Source organism: Mastomys coucha, unplaced genomic scaffold, assembly GCF_008632895.1.
Source record: "Mastomys coucha isolate ucsf_1 unplaced genomic scaffold, UCSF_Mcou_1 pScaffold6, whole genome shotgun sequence".
Taxonomy (NCBI): domain Eukaryota; kingdom Metazoa; phylum Chordata; class Mammalia; order Rodentia; family Muridae; genus Mastomys; species Mastomys coucha.
The window spans coordinates 69952626-69976195 of record NW_022196912.1 but is presented as its reverse complement, the minus strand read 5'-3'; the positions used below and the strand labels follow the sequence as shown (position 1 = coordinate 69976195).

Genomic DNA, 23570 nt, shown 5'->3' with positions numbered 1-23570 from the left:
AAAAAAAAAAAAAAAGTAAAAAAAAAAGTAAAATCTATTATTTGATGCTTAGAGAGATGGCTCAGTCCCCAAGAACCACATGTTGTTGGCTCACAACCAAACTCCAGTTCCAAAGGGATTTGATGTCTTCTGACTTACTTGGAAACACACATGGGGCACACACATCCATACAGGCAAAACACTTACACACATATAATTAATAAATATATTTTCAAAAATAATTTTAAAGAAATATGCTGTTTTAGCCAGGCATTATAATACATACCTGTAATTACAACACTCCAGGAGGCTGAAGCAGTGAGATTGCTTGAGTTCAAGGCCTATCAGGGCTGCAGAGTAGACTTTATGTCTAAACAAATAATATGTATGTATATTAGTTCTTCATCTTTTGCTATAGTGAATCAGAGCCACAGGATTTCAAGTAGATTATGTAGTTGGTGACAATATTACTCTTGTTTATTTGATTTATGTTTTGAGACTGGGTCTTATATAGCCCAGGGCAGCCTCAGAGTCACCATAGAACCAGTAATAATATTAAGGTCTGATTTTCCTGCCTTTTGAAGTTACAGGCACAAAATACCACATCTTGTTTTTGAATTGCTGAGAACAAATTGGGGCCCAGTACAAGTAAGCAAGCACTCTACCACCTGGGCCACAGCATCCCTGGCCCTATTACTTTCACAGCTTGAACGCATTTTATTGGGGTCAAGATGTTCAGATTGAGGCTGTCTGTCTTCTGAGTCATCCTTGAACAATAAGAGTCACATGGTCAAAGATGAATTAGTTTATTATTTATTAGTGTGTTAGTGTCTGAAAACAAGGAGTACTATTCATGAATAAAAAGAAAGCAGTTTAAATCCTACTTATTTCCTTGAATCTCTTTGCTTTTATTTGATAAGCAGTTTGGAGAAAGAAAAAATTAATTACATATTTTTTAAAAGATTTATTTATTTAATGTATATGAATACACTGTAGCTGTCTTCAGATACACCAGAAGAGGGCATCAGATCCCATTACAGATGGTTGTGAGCCACCATGTGGTTGCTGAGATTTGAACTCAGGATCTCTGGAAGATCAGTCAGTGCCCTTAACCACTGAGCCATCCCTCCAGCCCCAAATTAATTATACTTTTAAATGTATGATTTTTATATTTGTTTATTTTGTGTGTGAGTACAGCTCTATAGCACATGTGTAGAGATCAAAGGACAGCCTGTGGGAGTTTAGAAGGCTTTGCTCATGGAAAATGCATCCTCTTAGTCTACGGATGATGGCAAGAACGGAAGGTGTTGCTTCTTCCTTTTTACTCTTTTTAATTTAATTTAATTTTATGTACATTGGTATTCTGCCTGCATGTATGTCTATGCGAAGATGTCAGATCCTCTGGAACTGGAATTACAGACAGTTGTGAGCTGCCATGTACATGCTGGGAATTGAACCTGGATCCTTTGGTTAAGAACAGATAGTTCTCTTAACCACTGAGCCATCTCTCCAGTCCCCTCCTTTTTATTCTTTTTCAGGGGATTTTGATGAATTTACTCAAGATAATAGTGACATTATGTTGAAGAACATAGCAGATGACCTTCGGAACTGTTTGCCGGTAGAAGCTGTGCTTTGCTCGGAACATCTAGCCCTTCAAAAAGTATGTTGAACCAAATTCATTTCTTTTTATCTAACTCAAGAAATCTGTTTTTCCCCAACCCCACACATTGTAGTCTCCTTAATTGTAAATTTGGCTTTAAGCAACTTTTCATTTTCTGTCATGTACCCCTTTCTTTTGAGACTTTAACCTTTGGATTCCCGGTACTATTTACTCAGTGAATGCTTCGTAGAGAATCCTGGTTATCAGCCTATTAAAAAAAAAATTAAGTGTATACAGGCTGGCCTTTTCCCTTTATAGATATCTGAGCCGAGGAATTAATTCCTATGTTTCAGGTTTGGTTTGTTGTTGTTGTTGTTGTGTTGTTATTGTTGTTTGGTTTCTGGTTTTTGGTTGGGGTATTGTTTGTTTGATTATTTGGTGGGTTAATCAGGTCTTATTGCTCAGGTCTTGCTCTGTAGAACTGGGTGGCCTCAAAATTGAGGTCTGGGCCTCCCGGGTGTTAGAGGTATGTAACACCACACTAGCTTAAAGCCAGAACATTTCAATAGTATATGGATATTGTGAACTAAATTTAGCAAGTCTTAAGAGTAATACTGGTCTTCAGAGTAGATCTCAGAAGAGCAAAGTAAGCCAGGCAGTGATGGTGCACACTTTTAATCCCAGTACTCAGGAGGCAGAGGCAGGTGGATCTTTTAAGTTTGAGGCCAACCTGGTCTACAGAGCAAATTAGTGTGCAGAACAAATTCCAGGAAAACTAGAGCTACACAGAGGAACCTTGTCTTAGCGAAATAAAGAAGAACAAAGTAGAAAGTAGTGTTAAAATTGAGATTTCAAGCTGGGCAGTGGTGACGCATGCCTTTAATCCCAGCACTTGGGAGGCAGAGGCAGGCAGATTTCTGAGTTCAAGGCCAGCCTGGTCTACAGAGTGAGTTCCAGGACAGCCAGGGCTATACAGAGAAACCCTGCCTCAGGAAAAAAAAAAAAAATTGAGATTTCAGAGTACAGTTTGGGGTGTTATTGGTACTGGATTTGTAATACAATTGGAGTACTATTAATGTTTGTATCAACACCATGCTGTAATAAAATTTGTTAAATAAGGAAAAGCATTTATTATTAATAATATAGGCTTTAAAAATACTTTGAAATTTTTCAAAAGGAAAATAAAAAGCATTGTAATTCAAGCATTTGGGTGGTTAAGGCAAAATTGTTGGGAAACAGCTACATGTTTTTAGCATATTTTATATATTAAATATATATTTAATGTGTAATATATATTATATATTTATGTATATTAAACATATAACACATTTTTTTATTTGTTTGTTGAGACTATGTTTCTCTGTGTAGCCCTAGCTGTTCTGGAACTCTCTCTGTAGACCAAGCTGGCCTTGAACTCAGATCCTTCTGCCTCCTGAGTGCTGTGACTTAAGGCTTGTGCCACCACTGTCTGACCTATTTAATTTCAATTTTCTATTTTAATTTAATTTAGAGACAGTTTCGCTCTAGCCTTGACTGGCCTAGAACTTGCTGTGTAGACCAGGCTACCTTCAAAATCTGCCTGCGTCTACCTCCAAGTACTGTGATCAAGATATGTACCACCATACCCAGCCTGTTCTGGTTTTGATACAGGCTGTAACCCAGGCTGGCCATTGAATTTACTATATTGCTTAAGCTTGCTTCAAGTTCAGACACTCCTGCCTCAGTCTTCCAAATGCTGGTATTACAAATGGAAAGTACCGTGCCCACGTATATTAACTTGACATTTTAGCAATTTGAAAGCAATTTGGTTTTCTGAATAAATATGTCTTGCCAGGTATTTTGATGGTAATTGATATGTAAGACTCAGAGTTATATCTTAGCCATGTTTTGTGTCCTTCGGGATTAAAGACAGAATTATCAGTGTCTCAGTTAAAAAGAAAAAGGACGAGGAGGAGGAAAAGGAGGAGTTGGGGCAGTAAACAGGCTTGAACCAGTGGCAGTGTCTTTCTGTGCCTGTTCTCGGAGTGTAGCATAGCGGCCACTGCTGTTTTGCCTTATTTAGCAATAAAAGAAGCTTCTTTGAACTTTGTTTCCTTTGATGTGTCTTTCCAGATGAGACAACAGCCAGAACCCACAGTTCACGTTGATGCATTCCTTTATGATGAAGATTTTATTGATACATTATGTGAGGAAGGAAAAATGAGCAGAAACTACTGTACAGTGTGTGGCTCACACCGAACAGCGCCTTTGGGTAGGCATCCGAGGCTGCAGAGCTGTTACTTAAGTGGCTTTTATATTTTCCTGTCTTTAGTGTGTAAATTTGTAATCGGACTATTGAACATTTTTTACGATAAAAGCTAACCTCTAGCATAGCTATTACCAAAATTAAAAGTAGGGAAATAACATAGAAATATTTTCTAAGGGCCAGCAAGATGGCTCAGTAGGCAAAATGCTTGCTGTCAAACCTGGTGACCTGAGTTTGATCACTGGGACCCACCCGGTAGTTAGGAGAGCACCAGCTTCCTCAAGTTCTCTGACTGCCAGGTGCACACTGAGGCTCACGAACCTGTACCCGCCTCACACACTATGAGTAAGTAGATAAGTGGTGGATAGGAAGATAGATAGGTGAGATGCAATAGAGTTTTGTTTTTTAAAGTAAAGAAATATCTATGGGATTAATTTACTCAGTGTCCTACCTAGAAATCTTTTTCACATCTGGAGACTGTTTAATCAGAGATAGCTCTAATCCAGAGACTAATCAGACATAACTGAAAACAGAGGACATGCCTCATATTTCACATGCTCAAGAGAGACTAGTACACAGACCACATGCTAACTTCCCATGAGATAGTTTCCTTGCTTAGCAAGCCGGGAGGTGATAAAATAGACAGGCAACTCTGAGAAATGTTTATTTGGGCTTTGTTTTGCCCAAGTGACGCACCTCTAAAGATGACATTCATAGGATGGAAAAAGATGTGGCTGTGAGCTAGAGGAAAAACTGAAACATGAATAACTGCAACACCATACACCAAACGGCTGGTTTGTAAACATTTATACAACTAGGTTTGACAAATAAGTCTGAAGATTAGCCTCTGTCTCCCCATGTAATCAGTTCTAAATGATGATTTGACACCCAGAGCAGCTCAGATAACTAATGAATCTAAGATGATTGTCACCGTGGGTGACTCTGACAAGTACTCAGATTACAAGGGTTTTGTCTAGCTTCAGGAACCCCCAGAGGAATCATTGGTGTGCTGAGGGGTTGTGAGGATGAGGATCCAAGGGAGGTGAGGACTTTGGTGGCCTAGCCCCTCCCAATTCTGAGACAAAGGCACACACCCCATATCTCTTCCTGGAGGCTGGTCCACCTGCTTCGATTTAGTTTCCATCTTTGCGGGGGAGGCATTATTTGTTGTGGTTGTTGTTGTTTGACCAAGATATCTCTTCTTCCTGACAATACATTATGTAGGACATAATAATGTGAGTCTTTCGAGTTCCCTCCAGGTCCAAGGAAAGCCAGAGTCAGTCAATCACGGAAACTAGGGTGCAAAACTTGGACCAGGATAGAAGTAACCCCAGCTAGCCAGGTGATGTGTGCAGGCCTAATGCCCAAACTCTGAGGTAGAAGTAGGCAGATCTCTGTGAGATTTAGGCCAGCCAGAGCTACATAGGGAGACCCTGTTTCAAAAAACAACAAAAACAAACAAAAAGCATAACTTGATGCTCATTCTCTTCTTTCTCCAGGATTTATTTCTCATTCCTTCTCCCTCACGGAGTTGCAGTTCATTTATCATCATGTACTCCCTGATCTTTCAGGAAAGGTCTTGGTTGACGTTGGCTCCAGACTTGGCACAGTCCTTTATGGGGTAAAGTGCAGCTTGTGGACATACTCAACATGTGGAAAATACTTTCTCCTGCTAGCAACAGCTTTGCCTGCCACCATCCAAGGTGACAGCTTTGTCTGCCACCATCCAAGGTGACAGCTTGGCTTTATTATTAAAGTAACAGGATAAGGTTAAAATAGGATCCATTGGCAGGCTCCTAAATTCTGCTTGATGGTAATAATTGGGTTTGGAATTTCAAAGACAGCACCAGCTGTCCAATTTCTTCTCCTGATTCATCCTGCAACACAAAAGGCAGATATACACAGAATAGACTATGTGGCTGACTGTCTCCTCTCCCCTCCCCACTCACTACCCCTCTGTTTTTTCGTTTGTTTGTTTGTTTTGTTGTGGAGTGGGGAGGGGAGTGTTTTTAAGATGGCCCAGCTGGCTTCAAATTTGCTATGTAGATGAAGATAACCTTGAACCCCTTATCCTCCTGCCTCAGCCCACAAAGCACTGTGATTAATGATTGATTGTCTCCATGCCTGGCTTATTTTTCTTTGTGCTATTTTAAAATAAAATAGTATAGTGCATTTTGATAAGAACTCAAAAAAATAACAAATATGTTAGTCCTGAGACACTTTTGGGTGGCCATAGCAAGTCCCTTAACTAGCTCTGGATGTCTGGTTCCTTGTCTTTTAAGTGTGCACACTGGGTGATGGTGATATCCAAGAATGCATCATGTCCAATTTTCTGTGTCCCAAAACATGCATGTTTCTTTTGTTTCTGAAATCTGACATCAGCGTAGCTCTTGTTATAAATTTGGATCATGAGTACTAATTTAACATTCTTAAATCATTTTGTCAGAAAAAATTCAAATATGGTTTCTGGCTGTCATTAGGACTTTATTAAAAAAAAACAAAAACAAAAAAAACCCTCAGGAGCTCAAAGCAGTAGGGACTCCTGCCGGAGCAGGTGCTGTCAGTTTTCAGAACTCCCTGCTTTAGGCAGAAGCTTACTCTTTAATGCTTGGCCTAAACTCTGTGAATAGATGATGCAGTTTGGTGGCTTTTGTTCTTAGTGCTCCTGTGGTTTGGGGGGTTGGGTGGGGTGGGGTGGGGTTGTGTTGGAGACTTACCAGATCACCAGGCTGGCCTTGAAAGCGATCTCACTCAGCCTTCTGAGAGAGGATTGTAAGTGCATCTGCTTTGCCCACCTTATTTAAAGAGTCTTGCCTGTCTTGGTGCAGTAAGGTGAAGGGTAGGAGAGGAAGACGGCATTCTCTGGCATGCCCATGAGCACATACACCTATGTATTCAGATACACACAGACACGGGGACACACACACACACACACACACACACACACACACACACACACTGAAAAAGAAGAACAAAGAGAGGGAGGGAAAGGAAAGAAAAAAAGAGCTATGCAAAAAATGTACTGTCAAATAACTGACGTCACAGGTCTATATCAGTGTTGATAATATGAATATATTGATTTTTTCCAACAGTCGATCACTGAATCAATACCAGATTCCTTAATATTAAAATATGCACTTTGAAACATGTTATAAATAAATATTATAAACGTGTGATGAAGCTGTAGATTCAAACTTGGTTTTTGCATTAGTTGGTAGGCGGTCATTTTCAGGAGCCAGCCAGTAGTAGTACATGTCTCTAATCTTAGCATCCAGAAGATTCGTTCAGAGCCAACCGGTGCTACATGAATTCTGTCTTTATTTTATTTTTTTAAAGATTTATTTATTTTGTATATGAGTACACTGTAGCAGAACAAATGGTTGTGAGCCTTCATGTGGATGTTGGGAATTGAATTTTTAGGACCTCTGCTCGCTCCAATCAACCCTGCTCATTCTGGTCAGCCCCGCTCACTCAACCCCGAAGATTTATTTATTATTCTACATAAGTACACTGTAGCTGTCTTCAGACACGCCAGAAGAGGGCATCAGATTTCATCATAGATTGTTGTGAGCCATCATGTGGTTGCTGAGATTTGAACTCAGGACCATCTCACCAGCCTGAAATCTGAAAAGGCCAGCCTGGTCTACAGAGTGAGTTCCAGGACAGCCAGGACTACACAAAGAAACCCTGTCTCGGAAAAACCAACCAACGAAACAAACAAAAACCACTTAAGTAGAGGGTTACCTGACAAAATTAGCTGACTTTTTTTCCAGATTATCTTTTGTTACTAGGTAACAGAAACATCATGGTTCTTCGCAGTTCTCCTTGTCCTAGTTTACTGATTGGGCTGGTTGCCTTCCTTAGTTTCAAATGGTGTATGGTTGTCACTGCATTCCTTACAGATTGACTCCTGGGTGTAACCTCCCCAGAAATAATGAAAGCTGACTAGACCCCACAGAGCTTGAGAATGCGTTCATTTTCATCATTTCCAGTCTTGCTGAATGCCCAGTTTATTAGGAAACTTTACAAACCAGCCTTTAAAAATATAGCTATGTAATAAGAATTAATAACTTCAATCAAAGCCTGGCTCAGAGAAGTTCTGAACTTTGTGAGTTTTGTAACAGTTTGGTTTTTATAACTCAGGCAGACATAAACCTGCACTTGAAAACTGACTGTTCTGTGACGTGACGTGTCTCCCATTCCAGGGCTACCTTTACAGCTCAGCAGTGCAGCTCTGTGGGGTCGAGCTGAATGAAGAATTTTGCCAATTGCAGGAAATGATCATAAAGAAATACCAGTTCGGTGACAGAATAAAGGTACCTTTCCCATATTTTTCGGTTACTTCTGTGAATCTTACCTAACTGCTTCTGTATTCTCACAGTACTGCTATTGTGTGGGAGTGCACTGAGTTGACCGGCTGTCTTACGAGAGAGGATTTCCTTTGTTTTCTTCGTGCCAGACAGTTTGGGTAACAGAATTGTAACTCTCTAAGGCTGGCTGCCAGTGTATTTTATTAAACTGGAAATTGAAGGGCTTGCACTGCTCCTGGTTGCTTATGTTCTTGTAAGCTGGAAGCTATTGTAAATGTCACAGGAGAGTGGTCATTAGGGAAGGATGTCTCTCTTACACTAGAACAGGTTTCCCCTTTTTCCTGTAGAAGAAAAGTAACAAGATAAAAGATTTTGGAGTTTTGGTTTTTTGGAGGGGTCTGTTTGTTTAATGGAACAATCCTTGAAATGTCACTGAGGTCCTTCTATATTTCTCATGGCAATGCAGAGAATATTAGCAACCTCTGATATTGAGAACATCGTAACATTAGAAAAACTCAGTGAATTAAAGATCAAGGGGCTGAAGAGATGGCTCAGCAGGTAAGAGGGTCTGCTGCTCTTGTAGATGATCCAGGTTGGGTTCGCAGAGCCCACATCTAGTGTTCAAATTGCTTGTAAGATCAGCTGCTCCTGGTCTGATCCAACATGCTCTTCTGCTCCCCACAGGCACTGCACCCACATGGTGTACAAACAAACAAGTAGACACACAGACATGTACATGAATAACAATAAATAAAACGTTTTAAAGTTGAAGGATGAAACCTTCATCCTTCTGATAAAGGTAGTTATTCTCTCACCCTGTTTCTTTTCTCTATCCTCATTTTAGAAATGTAGAGATAAGTGATCAGTGTAAATACATTATCTGGTAATAAGTTTATGGGGTGGGGGTAGTGCTCATTGGTAGAGTACTTTTCTACCATGCACAAAATCCTGGATTCAGTCCCTAGAACTGCAAACAAAATTAGTGGGTCTTCTTTTCTTTAGCCTGGTTGGCATAGAACTCACTGTGTACACTAGACTGGGCTCAGACTATTATGTAATAATCACATAGCTAACAGGAATTTCTATTAAGTTGAAAATTGAGATTTAAAAATTAAGAACTCATAGGGAGCTGGAGAGATAGCTCAGCAGTAAAGAGCATTGCAGAGGACCCAGGTTCAATTCCCAGCACCCATACAGCAACAGCTGTCTGTGACTCCAACTCAGTAGCTTCTGCCCTCTAGTTCCTGTATGTGTGTGGTACACAAACATACACACAGGCAAAACACCCATACACATAAAACAACAGAAAATGAGTCTTTCTTTAAAAATTAAAACTTCTGCCTGGTGTGCTAGTGCACACCTTTAATTCCAGCACTCAGGAAGCAGAGGCAAGTGGATGTCTGTGAGGTCAAAGCCAGCCTGGACTAGAGAACAAGTTCTAGGACAGCTAGGGTTATACAAAGAAACTGTCTCAAAAAACAAAAATTAAGAATCTGAACCTCTGAAGAATCATACTTAATAAAGAATAATAATAAGGTGCTTGCTTCTGTTTTTTAAATATGATGATAAAGGTATATAAAATGTTCATTTACATTTTATGAATTTTTATTACTTTTCAAAATAAATTATTTCAGTACACACCCATGTGATTTTTCTGACATGTAGCTTCCATGGCCACCATCAGTAACTTTTTGGTAAGAAACTTGAGTTGTTTTTTTTTTCTCCAGTGTAGCCTCAAGCCCAGGGCCTTATATATATATGGGACAAGTACTCTAACATCTTAATTTCCAAAATAAAGCCTTTTTATACTACTCTATGTATATTGGAAACCTTAACCCCACCCCTTAAAGTTGTTGATAAGTACTGGATTGAAGGCTTTTTTTTTTTTTTTTTTTTAGGGGGGGGTTGTTTTGTTTTTTTGTTTTTTCGAGACAGAGTTTTTCTATGTAGCCTTGGCTGTCCTGGAACTCACTCTGTAGACCAGGCTGGCTTGGAACTCAGAAATCCGCCTGCTTCTGCCTGAAGGCTCTTAAATCAACAAAAATGGTTTCTATGGTTATTTTTAATACTATGTGTTGAAACCCATTTTCCCTTTCAGGCAAATTTTTTGCTCTTGTTTGCTTGCTTGCCTTTTTTTTTTTTTTTTTTTTTTCAATTTTTCTTTTATAATGTGTGTGTTTTGCCTGCTTATGTTCATGTGTACCACGTGGATGCCCTTTGCCCACAGAGGCCAGAAGAGGACATTGGATGCTGGGGAGCTGGAGTTTCAGGCACTTGTGACTCCATGTGTGCACTGGGATCCACACATGGGGTTTGATCTCCAACACTGAAAAAAAGAAAAAAGTGGTCGAGAAAACAGCTAATTGAAGTTCTCAGCACCTTGAGTGAATATCCATAATCAGAGCTTCTCTGCTGTATGACCATGGCGGGTAGATTGTGGGGGGTGGCTAAGGTCTTTGGGACTGGGCTGATCACCCAGAGCAGACCTTCTTGTATCTCAGCTGGAGAGTGAGCAGAATCCTGGGAGCTGAGTGGGAGAGGAGGGAGTTGTAGAGCTGGTGGTCATTGGCAAACAGTGGGCATCTCACTTTAGCTGCTTCATTTTCAGTCATTCCCTTGTCCTTCAGCTAGGCCTACTGTCTACTGACCACAGCCTCTGTTTAGTCCTATCCAGGAAGTCTGTACACTTTTGCTAGGGTGGGAGAAAAGCATGCTGCTTCCTAACTGCCTCTCAACCAAATCTGCTTACTTTTAATATTTCTATTTTCTCAGCCTCCACTTCCAACTACAAGGCTGAAGGACGTTCTTTATTTCAGGTTCAGAAATCAATTTCTCAGGTCTCCGCTAAATCCCTTAAGACTTTCTCCCCTCTTTTTTAACTTCGAAATTTTTGTATCTGTTGTTTTTAATCCCTATTTCCTTCATCTTTCTTGGTTTATAGCCTTTTCTATTAAAAAAAAAACAAAGTAACTCCGTATTGTCATTCCATAGAGTGAATATTAAGTGTACCTTTGTGTTTGATCCATTGTCCTGACCCACTGTCTGCTGTCTCCTAGTCTCCCATCCCCCTCCTCTAGGCTCACACTGAGCTTTCCCTCTTCTTATCCTTGCTCTCAGCTCACTCCTCTGATAGCACCAGGGAGTTACGACAGTTGTTTTTGGGTGTTTGTCACATTACTCCAGTGTCACACATTTGGGCACAGATACTATATCTCATTTAGCCTGGTTTGTCTCCCTCCACAATATCTTGCAAAGAAGAGGTCTCCACGAAATTTTGCTTGAGTTGATTGTTTTTTGGCTTCTGTACTGCCATCAGTCCAGAGGCCACCCTGGAATCCTGAGAGACTTGTGCTGGCTGCCTTTATTAATTGAGCCTTCAGACTCTTCTTTCCCCAGTCTGTGTAGTAGAAGTACAAGAAGAAAAATGTGAAGACAGGTGGGAAAGAAATAAAAAGGAGGAATGAAGATAAAACTACTGATTAGTTTATATATCTGTTGCATAACTAGGCTGCATGTTTATGATGTCTGTAATTATTAACTGGGTTCTTTGTGACAAGAGCCGTACTTAGCCTCTGAGCTGTCTCTCTGGCCCAGCTGTCTTTCTTTTTATTGATGATTGTGTCAAAACTGTGTTTAAAGGTTCTAGGCCAAGTGAATTTCTTTCTTAAAAAAATGTAGAATGCTTATTATTTAAAAGAAAGAATGTTTCTTAAAATCAGACCATACAACACCTTGCACATTATATATTTGCAGTGCTTGAGTATTTATTTGAAAGTAGCTCATAAACATGTTTTTCTTCTCTTCCTATTAAAGTAAAATCTTTTTTTTTTTTACTCCTGATCAAGTACATGTATCTTCTTGTTATTGTCTCTGTGGTCTGCGAAGCCTTAATTATGGTTTAAGTTACATTTTTAAGTTATGTGGGGTTTTAAAAAAGATTTATTTTATTATTTTATGTGTGTATGTTGCCTGCTCGTATGTCTGCACTATATGTGGTGCCTAGAGACCACAGAAATCGGAAGAGGGCATTGGTTCCCCTGAGACTGGAGTTACGAAGGCTGTAAGCTGCCCTGTGGGTGCTGATAATTGAACCTGTGTCCTCTGGAAGAACTCAGTGCTCTTAAGTGCTGAGCCAACTCTTCAGCCCTATGTAGTGTTTAAATAAATTATTTTGCTTACTTTTTTGGCAGGTAATAACATTCAAGTGAGTGTTAGAATCAAGTTAGCATAGGACATACTAATATTTGACAGATTTGACAATTAATAATTTACTCCAGTGTTTTTTGAGAAGTGTGGGGTTTTTTTAAGATTATTTTGTTTTATTCTATGTGTTTTGAGTGTTTTGCCTGTCATGGATGTCTGTGTATCAATGTGTGCCTGGTGCCTGGGTTAAGAAGAGGGCATTGGATCCCTGTACTGTGGAGTTACAGACAGCTGTTAGCTGCCATGTGGGTACTGGGAACCAACCCATTTCTCTGTTAGAGTAGTAAATGCTCTTAACCGTTGAGCCATCATTTTTATATTGTATCATCAGGACTGATAACCTCTATTAAAAAAGAAATTTAACTACCCAAGAGTACAAATCTAGTTGGGCAGAGCCACAGTTGAAACCTGGATCCTTTGACTCTTAAAACTAACAATGTAATTATAATGGAAAAATCTCTAGACTCGATTAAAAAGTTAATAATTAGCAAGTGGAAGACACAGTTATAAGAAAACAAATAATTCCATTCAAAGCAAATCTTCTTTGCCAGCTTCTGAGCTTTACTAAATATGAAGTATCTCTTGGTGGTCCTTGCAGCATCACTGAGCCAGCCAGCAGGCATCCCTGGTGGCTGCATGCTCTACTGTTCTCATCGTCTTACATGAATTTGCTCTTTAGGTGCTTCATGCAGACATCTGTACCCAAAGTTCCCTTCTACAAACTGCTGATGTCATTGTAATGAATAATGTCTTCGAATATTTTCTTACTGAGGCTCAACAGGCCAGGTAGGTTATTTACTGAAGCAAGAAAACTGTTATTAAAATATATCCAGCAAGGTGTGAAAAGAGATTGGTATAAGGTAGAAATGTTTTCATGCTAATTTTAAAATGACAAACTCAACTTGGTTTTTTTGTTGTTTTTTGGTTTTGTTTTGTTTTGTTTTGTTTGATTTTTGGTTTTTTGTTTTGCTTTCTTCCTTTTTTTTTTTTTTTTTTTTTTTTTTTTTTTTTTTTGGTTTTTTGAGACCGGTTTCTCTGTGTAGCCCTGGCTGTCCTTGAACTCACTCTGTAGACCAGGCTGGCCTCAAACTCAGAAATCTGCCTGTCACTACTGTCCAGTGCACAACTTGGTTTTATTAATATTTTTATTTTTTTCTTTGACACTTTTGTATATGATATCAACATATTTTAATAAGGAACAGATCAAATTCAAAATTTTGACAAAAAACTGATTTTGTAAAATGTATTTAACTTTTTTAAGTTTACATGTATTTATTTGTGCTCATCAGAGTGGGTATATAGAAGTCAAAAGAAAATTTGCAAGAGTCACTTCAGGCTTTATGTAAACCACCCTCTGAGCCAACTCAGTGAGCCCTGTAATATGGAATTTTTGATGGATATAAAATGATAGTATGACTCCCACATTTGTTTGGGGAACAGTTAAACAGCAGTTCCCAGTGGTTCCTTACATTGCTCTTTGTTGTCATTGTGCTAATCTGTTGTCTTAGTTTCTTTTCATGATAAAAACCTCTGACAAAAGCAAGTTAAGGAAGAAAGGTTATTTAGTTCCTTAGTGCCATCTGTCTGATGCTGGGGAGTGGATCCACACTCAGGAATGGGAAGCGGTCAGTGCCGTGAGTGCTGCTTAACCCAGCTCTCCTCAGTAAATCAGTCAAAATGACACCTTAATAGCTAGCCCAGAGTCCCTCGTAGCAGCTGATTCTAGATTTTGTCAAATTGACAATTAACACTAGCCATCACACCTGTCATAAAGTAGTATGGATTAACCAAGGTTTAGTAGAAAGGATGAGAATATTAACCTTCAAAACTAGTTCATTCTGTGTTTGCCTTTTACAGTTCTGGGGTTGAGGCCACCCTGGTACATGCTAGGCAGGTGCTCAATCTCTGAGCTACACCCCTAACAATGTCCCTGAGGAAGAAACCTCTAACAGGTTCCTGGAGTTATCTCACTTCCCAGCTGGTAGTGAAGGTAGCCACTGTCTGATCTTTGCAGCCCAGACTGGCCTTGAACTTGAAGTCTTCTTGCCTCTGCCTCCTGATGCTGACAGAATGTAATGATGCTATCATCACATCAGTAGCATTTTACTTTTTTTTTTTTAAGATTTATTTATTTATTATATGTAAGTACACTGTAGCTGTCTTCAGATACACCAGAAGAGGGCGTCAGATCTCATTATGGATGGTTGTGAGCCACCATGTGGTTGCTGGGATTTGAACTCAGGACCTTCAGAAGAGCAGTCAGTGCTCTTAACCACTGAGCCATCTCTCCACCCAGCTTTTTTACTTTTAAACTTAGTTGCAGGTAAGAAAAGCATTATATAATTGTTGATGAGTATATTATCACTGGTATGTTAATAAGGCATTGAGAAAAAATAATGTTAAGCACTTTGGAGATATACAGATTTTGAATGCTGAAGAATGTTGTGAGGTGTTGGTGAACTGGGGGCGGGGGGAGTTCTATATTTAGATTGGTGAGGTGTCACACGCCTTTATTCCCAACACTAGGATGGAAGAGGCAAGCAGATCTCTTGAGTTCTAGACCAGTCAGGACTCCATCGTGAGACCCTGTCTCTAAACAAAAATAAAAACAGCTTTTTTCATATATTCACTCATAGAGACTATGTGAATCACTGAACAAGTAGTAGCTATATGATATTATTTAATTCTTCTGTTTAGGGACCAGTGAAGTCCAGGGTGAGTGTCTGTTATTGACATGGTCATGATGCCACACCTTAGAGTCATGAGAATGACAAAGCCTCCCTCTCCTCCGTATGCAGATATTTCTAGTATATGTAGAAAATGACTACCACAGCTTTCTACCTCTGCATGTGTACAGCCTGGAGACTGCTCCCTACAGTCTGATCCTAGTGAGAGTAGCTAAGCCTGTCTTCCTGTCAGCCGTATGTCATAGCCTGCTGTTCTGTTCAGCAGCGTGCAGTAACCTGCTCAACTGTAAAGAATAAACATGCTGAGCTTCCAGGGTGATGCAGCCTCTCCATCCGAAAGGAGAGCAAAGCCTACCCAACTCAAGTGTTTCTGATTGCCCTACCCTAGGTCACAGTTCCAGGACCCATGCTGTACCAGGACACAGAACTTCTGCATTAGTCTATGGCAGTGAATTCAGCTAAATAGCTAGTTCAGGGCCCCCTGAGCTCAGTGAGACCTGTCTCAGACAAATGAAAAAATTGTGCAAATACAGTTTTTTTTTTAGTTTTTTATTAATATGGACTTGTAAAATATATCATTTTTAAGAGCCACATTAAAAAAGATAGCTCTAGTTGAAACAGTGCTAAGTGATTATCATTTGCATCCTGAAAAAAAACAGTATTGCATTATCTTGTAAATAAGTTCTAAACTTATAAAACCTACTACCCATAGCCTCAACTAAAAATAAATAGAAATGATGCTGCCGCCCATCCACCCACCAGCCTCCCTGTGTTACCCATCCACCTCACTGTACCACCCCTCCACCCACCAGCCTCACCAGCCTCACTGTGCCACCCATCCACCCACCAGCCTCACTGTGCCACCCCTCCACCCACCAGCCTCACCAGCCTCACTGTGCCACCCATCCACCCACCAGCCTCACTGTGCCACCCATCCACCCACCAGCCTCACTGTGCCACCCATCCACCCACCAGCACTCACTGCAAAGACTGTGTTCCCCAAGATCATATGCAGTGTAGTCTGGCACATATCAACCCTGGGAGTTAAACAGAACTGGTCAAGCACACTGCACTCTGACATGCATTGGTGGGTCGTTTCATTATCCTATATAACTGGCTAGTCCCACCAAACTTTGCAGATACTATTTAATGTTGGAATTCCATCCCCAAAATACTCCAGCCGGCCAGATGAGGTATGATTTAACTCTTGATGTGAGTTTTAAAAGATCTAATCTGGCCAAGCGGTGGTGGGGCACGCCTTTAATCCCAGCATTTGGGAGGCAGAGGCAGGCGGATTTCTGAGTTCGAGGCCAGCCTGGTCTACAGAGTGAGTTCCAGGACAGCCAGAGCTACACAGAGAGACCCTGTCTCAAAACAAACAAACAAACAAACAAACAAAATAAAAAGATCTAATCTATACACCCTACACATCTACACAGTTATTTTTGGTTTCTGACTTCTGTGCCCCTTGTTTCCCCAAACTATTCATCTCCTTCAGCCCCTAGCAGTCTCAGCCTAGTTCCAGTCTGAAGGACTGATTCTCATGTGCTCTGTTGAGAAAGTACAAAGCTTGATGCTGATCCTGCTTGACTTGTGTGATTCTGAAAACTTGATTTCTCTTATTCAGAACCTCTACAGTAACCCACATCCCCATCTTGTTAATATCAGTACTATGACCTCGTAACTTTACCAACGCCCTTCAGGAACTGGAAAATTTGCCAATTTCTACTATATTGCTGTAGTTCTATTTCCTGTGGGTAAACATTTTGCCTATCTAGATTTCTAGATACCGATTGCATTTTCTTTTGTCATCCTTATTCAAAAAAAAAAAAAAAATCCAGTGTCTGATAAAAGCTAACATGTCGGGTTTTTGTTTTGCTTTTTATAGTGAAGTTTTCAGTTCTCAGCAAAACTTTAAAAAAAATAAAGATTTCCTGTACACTCTACCCTACATACCTGCAGAGTCTACCGTTATCATTCCTCTCACCAGAACAGTATGCTTCTTATGATGGGTCTTGGGTACTGCATAGTCACCAGAAGTCTCCAGTTTACCATTCACTCTTGGTGCTGCGCAGCCTGTGTATGTGTATGGATACGTAGTAATGTGCACCCAGCCTTAAAACATGGACAATAGTTTCACTGCCCTAAAAATCCCCTGCTCAGCTCTTCTCTTTTTTTTTTTTTTTTTTTTTTTTTTTTTTTTTTTTTTTTTTTTTTTTTTTTTTTTTTTTTTTTGTTGTTGTTGTTTTTTGTTTTTTGATTTTTTTTTGAGACGGGTTTCTCTGTGTAGCCCTGGCTGTCCTGGAACTCACTCTGTAGACCAGGCTGCCCTTGAACTCAGAAATCTGTCTGCTTCTGCCTCCCAAGTGCTGGGATTAAAGGCGCGCACCACCACTGCCTGGATTGTATGATTTTAACTATCACATGTAGGAATGTAAAACTATAGGTTGGTAAAAAGATCAGTGGCTGCCAAGGTGCTGGGTGAGGTGAGAGCACAGGACAAAGAGCTGAGCAGGAGCCGGGCAGTGGTGGCGCACGCCTTTAATCCCAGCACTTGGGAGGCAGAGGCAGGTGGATTTCTGAGTTCGAGGCCAGCCTGGTCTACAGAGTGAGTTCCAGGACAGCTGGGGCTACACAGAGAAACCCTGTCTTGAAAAACCAAAAAAAAAAAAAAAAAAATCACATAATCAGGGCCCTTTCAGGTTAGGTTCCCCCTCTCCCAACAGGCATGAGGTTCCTTTGTGTCTTAAGGGCTTGAACACATTTCCTTTTAGAACTGAACAATGTGCAGTGGTGTAGATATGTCACAGTTTATCCATTCCCCTACAAAGGATGTCATGATTGCTTCCAAGTTTGGTAAATTATGAATAAAACTACAATAAATAATCATGTACAGATCTTTCTTGTAGATACGTGTTTTTAACTTCTTTGGGTAAGTAGCCAAGTGTGCAGTTGCTGGGCTGTATATTAAAGGCTACATCTGGGGTTTTGTTGGCTTTGTCACTGCTTTGTTCCGATGAGGTCTAATTCTATAGCCAAGCTGGTGCCCTGAAGTTCACTCTGTACCCCAGGCTAGCCTGTAACCCAAGAGGAGCCTCCTGCCTTGGTTTCCTCACTGCTGGGATCCCAGGTGTCTCTCACAAACTTGGCTGGGGCTAGGACTTAGAGGTAGAGCAGATTGCTCACAAGACTGTGGCCCTCCTCCCCATCATGAGAGAGAAAGGGGAGACATTGAACAAGGGAGCTAGCTCTATTCTAATTAATATGCAACATTATCTTACTGCTATTTCATTATATCAGTTTTTAATGTATTTTAGTGCCTGGAACTACATCATCCATAACGTAAGAAAACAAGGATCACTATTAGTGACAGTACCAAGTCTCCAAGATTCTCTCATGGGTCTAGAGGTATGTAAACTACTTTTCCTACTATTGGTTGGTTGGTTGGTTGGTTAGCTGGTGGCGGGAATTAAGCCTATGGCTCCTGAGCTGGGTATTGTAGCACAGGCCTTTAAATCCAGCACTCAGGAGGGAGAAGCAGGTAGATCTCTGAGTTTGAAGCTGGCCTGGCCTATAAAGAGAGTACCAGGATAGCCAGGGTTACACAGAGAAAAATACAATCAAAAAACAACCTCCCCACCTCCCAGGGCTTGTGCCTGTCAGGCAAGCACTGTACTGATCTATATCCCCAGCCCTTCAACATTTTTCTTATCTAAACTTTTTTTTTCTGATAACTATTATAACATTCTAGAAATAGCAAGACTGTTGCTCTGTGGTTTGTCTTCTATCCTCAAAAGCACTGAAATACAATTCATGTCTGGATATAGACTTTCTTGTTTTTCTACACACTTTTTAATAACTGTGGGGTCATAGTTATAGTTTAATAAACACTTGGGTATGGGTAAGAACATCATAGCTAAGAAGGAAGAGTAACATGCCTGTACCCTAACCACATGGAAGGTTGAGGCAGGAAGATCTTGAACCCACTGGTTTGAGACCAGCCCAGCAACAGAACCCCCTTCTCAAAACCTAAACTGGAGAAATGAATCCCCACATCCTAACATTGTCCTTTAGCACAGAAGGAAGGGGTGTTGGATGCATTGGCGGCCAGGCAGACTACATATGGAGACTTGTCATGCAAAGTAAAGGGCTACAGTGGGGTCAGAGCTGCCTGGGTGGTCTGGTCTAGTCTGCTGTACTTCAGCGTGATGAGGGATGCTAATTGTCAGTTACATAGACTGTAGAACTGCCAGGATCTGGGCTCTAGTCCTCATGCTGTGCAGTAAGCGCTCTTGAACATTGAACCATCTCTCCTGCCCTAATTTTGCTTGTTATAGCAAAGGAAGTAATCCAGAAATGTGTAAAGGAAGATAGTAATCCCAGTTTCCCTGCCTCATCAGTAGTGTGATCCTACCATAATCTTCTGTTTTCACAGAAACATCCCTTTTAAAATATATTCTTGGTCAGGCATAGTAGTGCATGCATTTAGTCCTAGCACTTGGGAGGCAGAGGCTGGAGAATGCCTGAATCTAAGGCCTACCGGGTCTGCAGAGTGATTTCCAGCACAGTCAGAGCTACATATAGTGAGACTTGTTTCAAAAAGAAAAAAAGAAAATATGTGTGTGTGTGTGTGTGTGTGTGTGTGTGTGTGTGTGTATACATATATATTCCTTTTAAATTTCTAATTTATATAATTTCTAATATAATATATAAGTCAATTTAGTGAGTTTTTTCTACTTACCAAACTAATTTTTTTTTTTTAGATTTATTTATGTGTATAACCATTTTGCCTGCATGTATGTATGGTCATCACATGTGGGCCTGCTACTCACATTGATCAGAAAAGAGCTTCAGATTGCCTGGAACTACTTAGGAATGGTTTTGAACCACCGTGTGAGTGCTAAGAGCCAAACCTGGGTCCTCTGCAAAAGCAGCATGTGTTCTTAACTGCTGAGACATCTCTCCAGCCCTCAAAATAATAGCTTTAATATTATGTACATAAATCTGTCTAGATAGCCATTGATACCTATAATTGCAGCAAGCCAGAGACAGCCACAAGGAGATTCATGAGTGACTTCAAGGCCCATCCTGGCCTATATAAAAAAGACCTGGTCTCAAAAAAGAGGCTAGAAAGATGGCATGTACCAGCCACATGAGTAGACATTCACATGGATAATAAATACACTGAATTGTTAAAAACTTGCAGAAGTTAGACATTGCCACGCACACTTTGCATGACGGCAGGCGTAAACTTCAAGGAAAGTCAGTCTCCTGCCTCCGCATTGTCGCCTGGCAGCCCAGACTCAGAGGTAGCCCAGATATGTCCTCGTACTTGTGTGCTAGGGGCTCACCAAGATATCATTTCTTTACAGCTAGTAAGAGAAAATTCGGATATTGCTCTCTGACCTTCACCAATGTTCCAACGACCTAGTCAAACCCTGGCTTAGAATGTTAAGCCATCCAAACTAATTGCCTCCAGCATTTTGGGTAGGACACTAAAGATTACAGAAAGAGAAACAGGATAGAGCATTCAGCAGCGGGCAGTCTGCATTCAGCATTCAGACTCGCTCACACTCAGACTAGAACCAGAGCTTTGGTGAACTAGGACTTAGATTCATGCAGTCCGTAGCCCCCCCCCCCCCCCCCCCCCCCCCCCCCCGGCCCAGAGCGCTTGGGCCCTGGGGGTGCAGCACCAGTCGAGATTCAAGAGATTGAGCATTCAGGATTCGCGCATTCAAAATTGAAGATTTGGGCTGGTGAGATGGCTCAGCGGGGAAGAGCACCAACTGCTCTTCAGAAGGTCATGAGTTCAAATCCCAGCAACCACATGGTGGCTCACAACCACCCATAATGAGATCTGACGCCCTCGTCTGGTGCGTCTGAAGACAGCTACAGTGTACTTACATATAATAAATAAATAAATCTTAAAAAACAAAAAAACAAAATTGAAGATTTGAGCATTCAGCATTGAGGACTCGAGATTCAAGCCTCTACCCTCCTGGCTGGCGCACCCGGGCTCCGAGTATGTTCGGGCCGCATGGTCCTGGCCAGAGTACCGGGGGTGCTGCACCAGTCCAGAGGAGATGGCTGCTGTTTTAGACCTAGTGTGTTTTAGGTGGCCTCAGATGTACCTCGACTACTGAGCTGCCAGATTTTTCATTTCTCTTTTGCAATGATTGTAAAAGCCTCATGTCATTTTAAAGAAATACACTCAGACCTTACACCACTCGTGTCGAGTGTGTTTGTCAAAGCCGAATCCCGTGCACAACTGGCCAGAACCCATCGTCCCACGGAACAAGAGACCCCATAAGAAACCCCAGTCCGTGGCAAGACATGTTGGTGCAGGCCGCTGACTCCTGTGTGGGAAGCTGAGGCATGCCAGGGAGACCCAGGTGGGGGCCACCTGCCTCAAACTAAAGGCTATGAAGAGAGCTTAGATGGAACTCTATGACTCTGTTGCTCTCTCATTTAAGAAAACAACTTCAGGCCAGCACTGTGGTTCAGCAGGTATAAAGTTTTCTGTTGTTCAGGCCTGGCAACTGAGGTTCAACCCCTAGATTGTCCAGATAGGGAGAGCTGACTGTGAAGAGCAGTCCACATCATGTATGTGATAATTGCTGAATTTGTTTAATAAGAAAATGACTTTAAACAGATATGTACAATGATGGCTCCAGAGTTTTGTGGAGGCTCAAGTTTATGGTGTGAAAGGAACCATCTCAAGCAGGTTATGGAGGGAAATTGCTCATCTCCAGTACTATGGGAATGAGAACAACCTTTTTGTGCTTTATATATATTGCCGTTGTTTTCTCCTTTGATGATGTAATCTTTACTATAACTATTACACTACTTACATTAAAATAATTACTATAGGGGCTAGAGAGATGGCTCAGCAGTTGGAGCACTAGTTGCCCTTGCAGGTGACCTGGATTCAGTTCCCAGCACCCACATGGTGGCTCACAACATTTAAAACTGCAGTTCTAGGATAATTTGTCTTCTGAGCTCCATGGGCACCAGGCACCCATTGGTGGTTCACAGTCTATATGCAAGCAAGACACTCATAGACGTAAATCTATAAGCATTTTAAAAAAGATTTATTTATTATTATATCTAAGTAACTGTCCTCAGACGCACCAGAAGAGGGCGTCATATCTTATTACGGATGGTTGTGAGCCATCATGTGGTTGCTGGGATTTGAACTCAGGACCTTCAGAAGAACAGTTGGTGCTCTTACCCACTGAGCCATCTCGCCAGCCCTATAAGCATTTTATATTTAAAAAATTTGTGAATTTTTTTTCAAGTTCCAAAATTAGAGTAAAACAAAAGTTATTCTGTGGTACTTTGTAAACTTAATCCTGTTAATCATAGTAAAAATCCTATTGTATAGGGGGCTGGAGAGATGGCTCAGCAGTTTTAAAGCACAGGGCCTGCGTTTGGTTCCCAGCACATACATGGCAGTTCACAACTATCTGTAACTTCAGTTCCAGGGAATCTGACTCCCTTCTGTGGCTTTCTTGGGGACCAGGCACGGATATAATACACATACATACATGAAGACAATATTTATAAATATAAAATAAAAAAATCAGTCTTTAGAAAAATCTGTTGTGTGACTTACTTAGGTTAATATTGTGAAGTTCCGAGTAGCAGGATTGTTCTGAGGTTTTTATGTTTATGTTTTTTTCCCACAGATTAATATGCAACTGTCCTCCTGGGTGGAAGAGCTACCTTTGAACCTCGATGTATATTCACAAAGGGACATTGACCAAGAAGCTCTACAACAAATTCATTTATATAAGGTCCTCTAGCACCAAAGTAACCCATTGTGATACCTCATCCATATGCTGTGTATATTTCCTTTCAAGCATTATATGCATGACTATGTGCTAGTAACTAATTCTTTGTGACTATCTATCTATATATATATATAGTAGTCATGTGGATATAAATAAACCGTATGATAACTAAAATATATATCTGAAATGTTTTGTTTGCTCTTTTATTTTGTTACAAATACAAGCTTATCTGTGTTTAATTTACATGCCACATCCAAAAATGATCTCTAGGAAGCCTGGCAGCAGCAGCTTTGATGCAGGGAAGGGGAAACCAATCAGTCACTGTGTGTGACTTAGTATGTCTCTGAAGAGCCTAGCTAAGATAGGACTATTTTTTTTATTTTTTATTTTTAAAGGTTTCTAGAAAAAAGTGGAACTAGACAGAGCCCCCAAATAATATGTAGACACTTAGGGTAAAGCAGCTTTAAGTTAAACCACCTGGAGGTTCTTTTTCCTTCCTATACTTCCCCTTAGTTCCCCATAGTCCCCTTTCCCCATTTTTTCCAAGACAGGATTTCTCTGTAGCTCTGGATGGCCTGGAAGTTGTTTTGTAGACCAGGCTGGCTGAAAAATCCACCTGCCTCTATAACTAAAGTCATGCACCACCACACCTGACTTTTTTTTTTTTTTTTTAAAGAAAAGGCCTCCTTGTATAGACCAAGTGACCCTCAAACTCACAGTCGTCCTTGTATGCCTGAGAATAATGCTTGAGCT

At 40.7% G+C, this 23570-nt stretch overlaps 1 protein-coding gene across 1 annotated transcript in view; it reads left to right on the top strand.

Moving 5' to 3' along the window:
* The window catches only part of LOC116080952, a 38187-nt gene extending 15183 nt beyond the window's left edge, over window positions 1-23004 (top strand). Inside the window, exons 2-8 of the mRNA XM_031357656.1 lie at window positions 1518-1639; window positions 3692-3830; window positions 5324-5445; window positions 8030-8140; window positions 13017-13123; window positions 18342-18432; window positions 22713-23004. Coding sequence (XP_031213516.1) covers window positions 1518-1639; window positions 3692-3830; window positions 5324-5445; window positions 8030-8140; window positions 13017-13123; window positions 18342-18432; window positions 22713-22829 — 809 coding nt within the window. The 3' untranslated portion in view covers window positions 22830-23004. The remainder of the gene's footprint in view (window positions 1-1517; window positions 1640-3691; window positions 3831-5323; window positions 5446-8029; window positions 8141-13016; window positions 13124-18341; window positions 18433-22712) is intronic.
* Window positions 23005-23570: the final 566 nt, after the last annotated feature.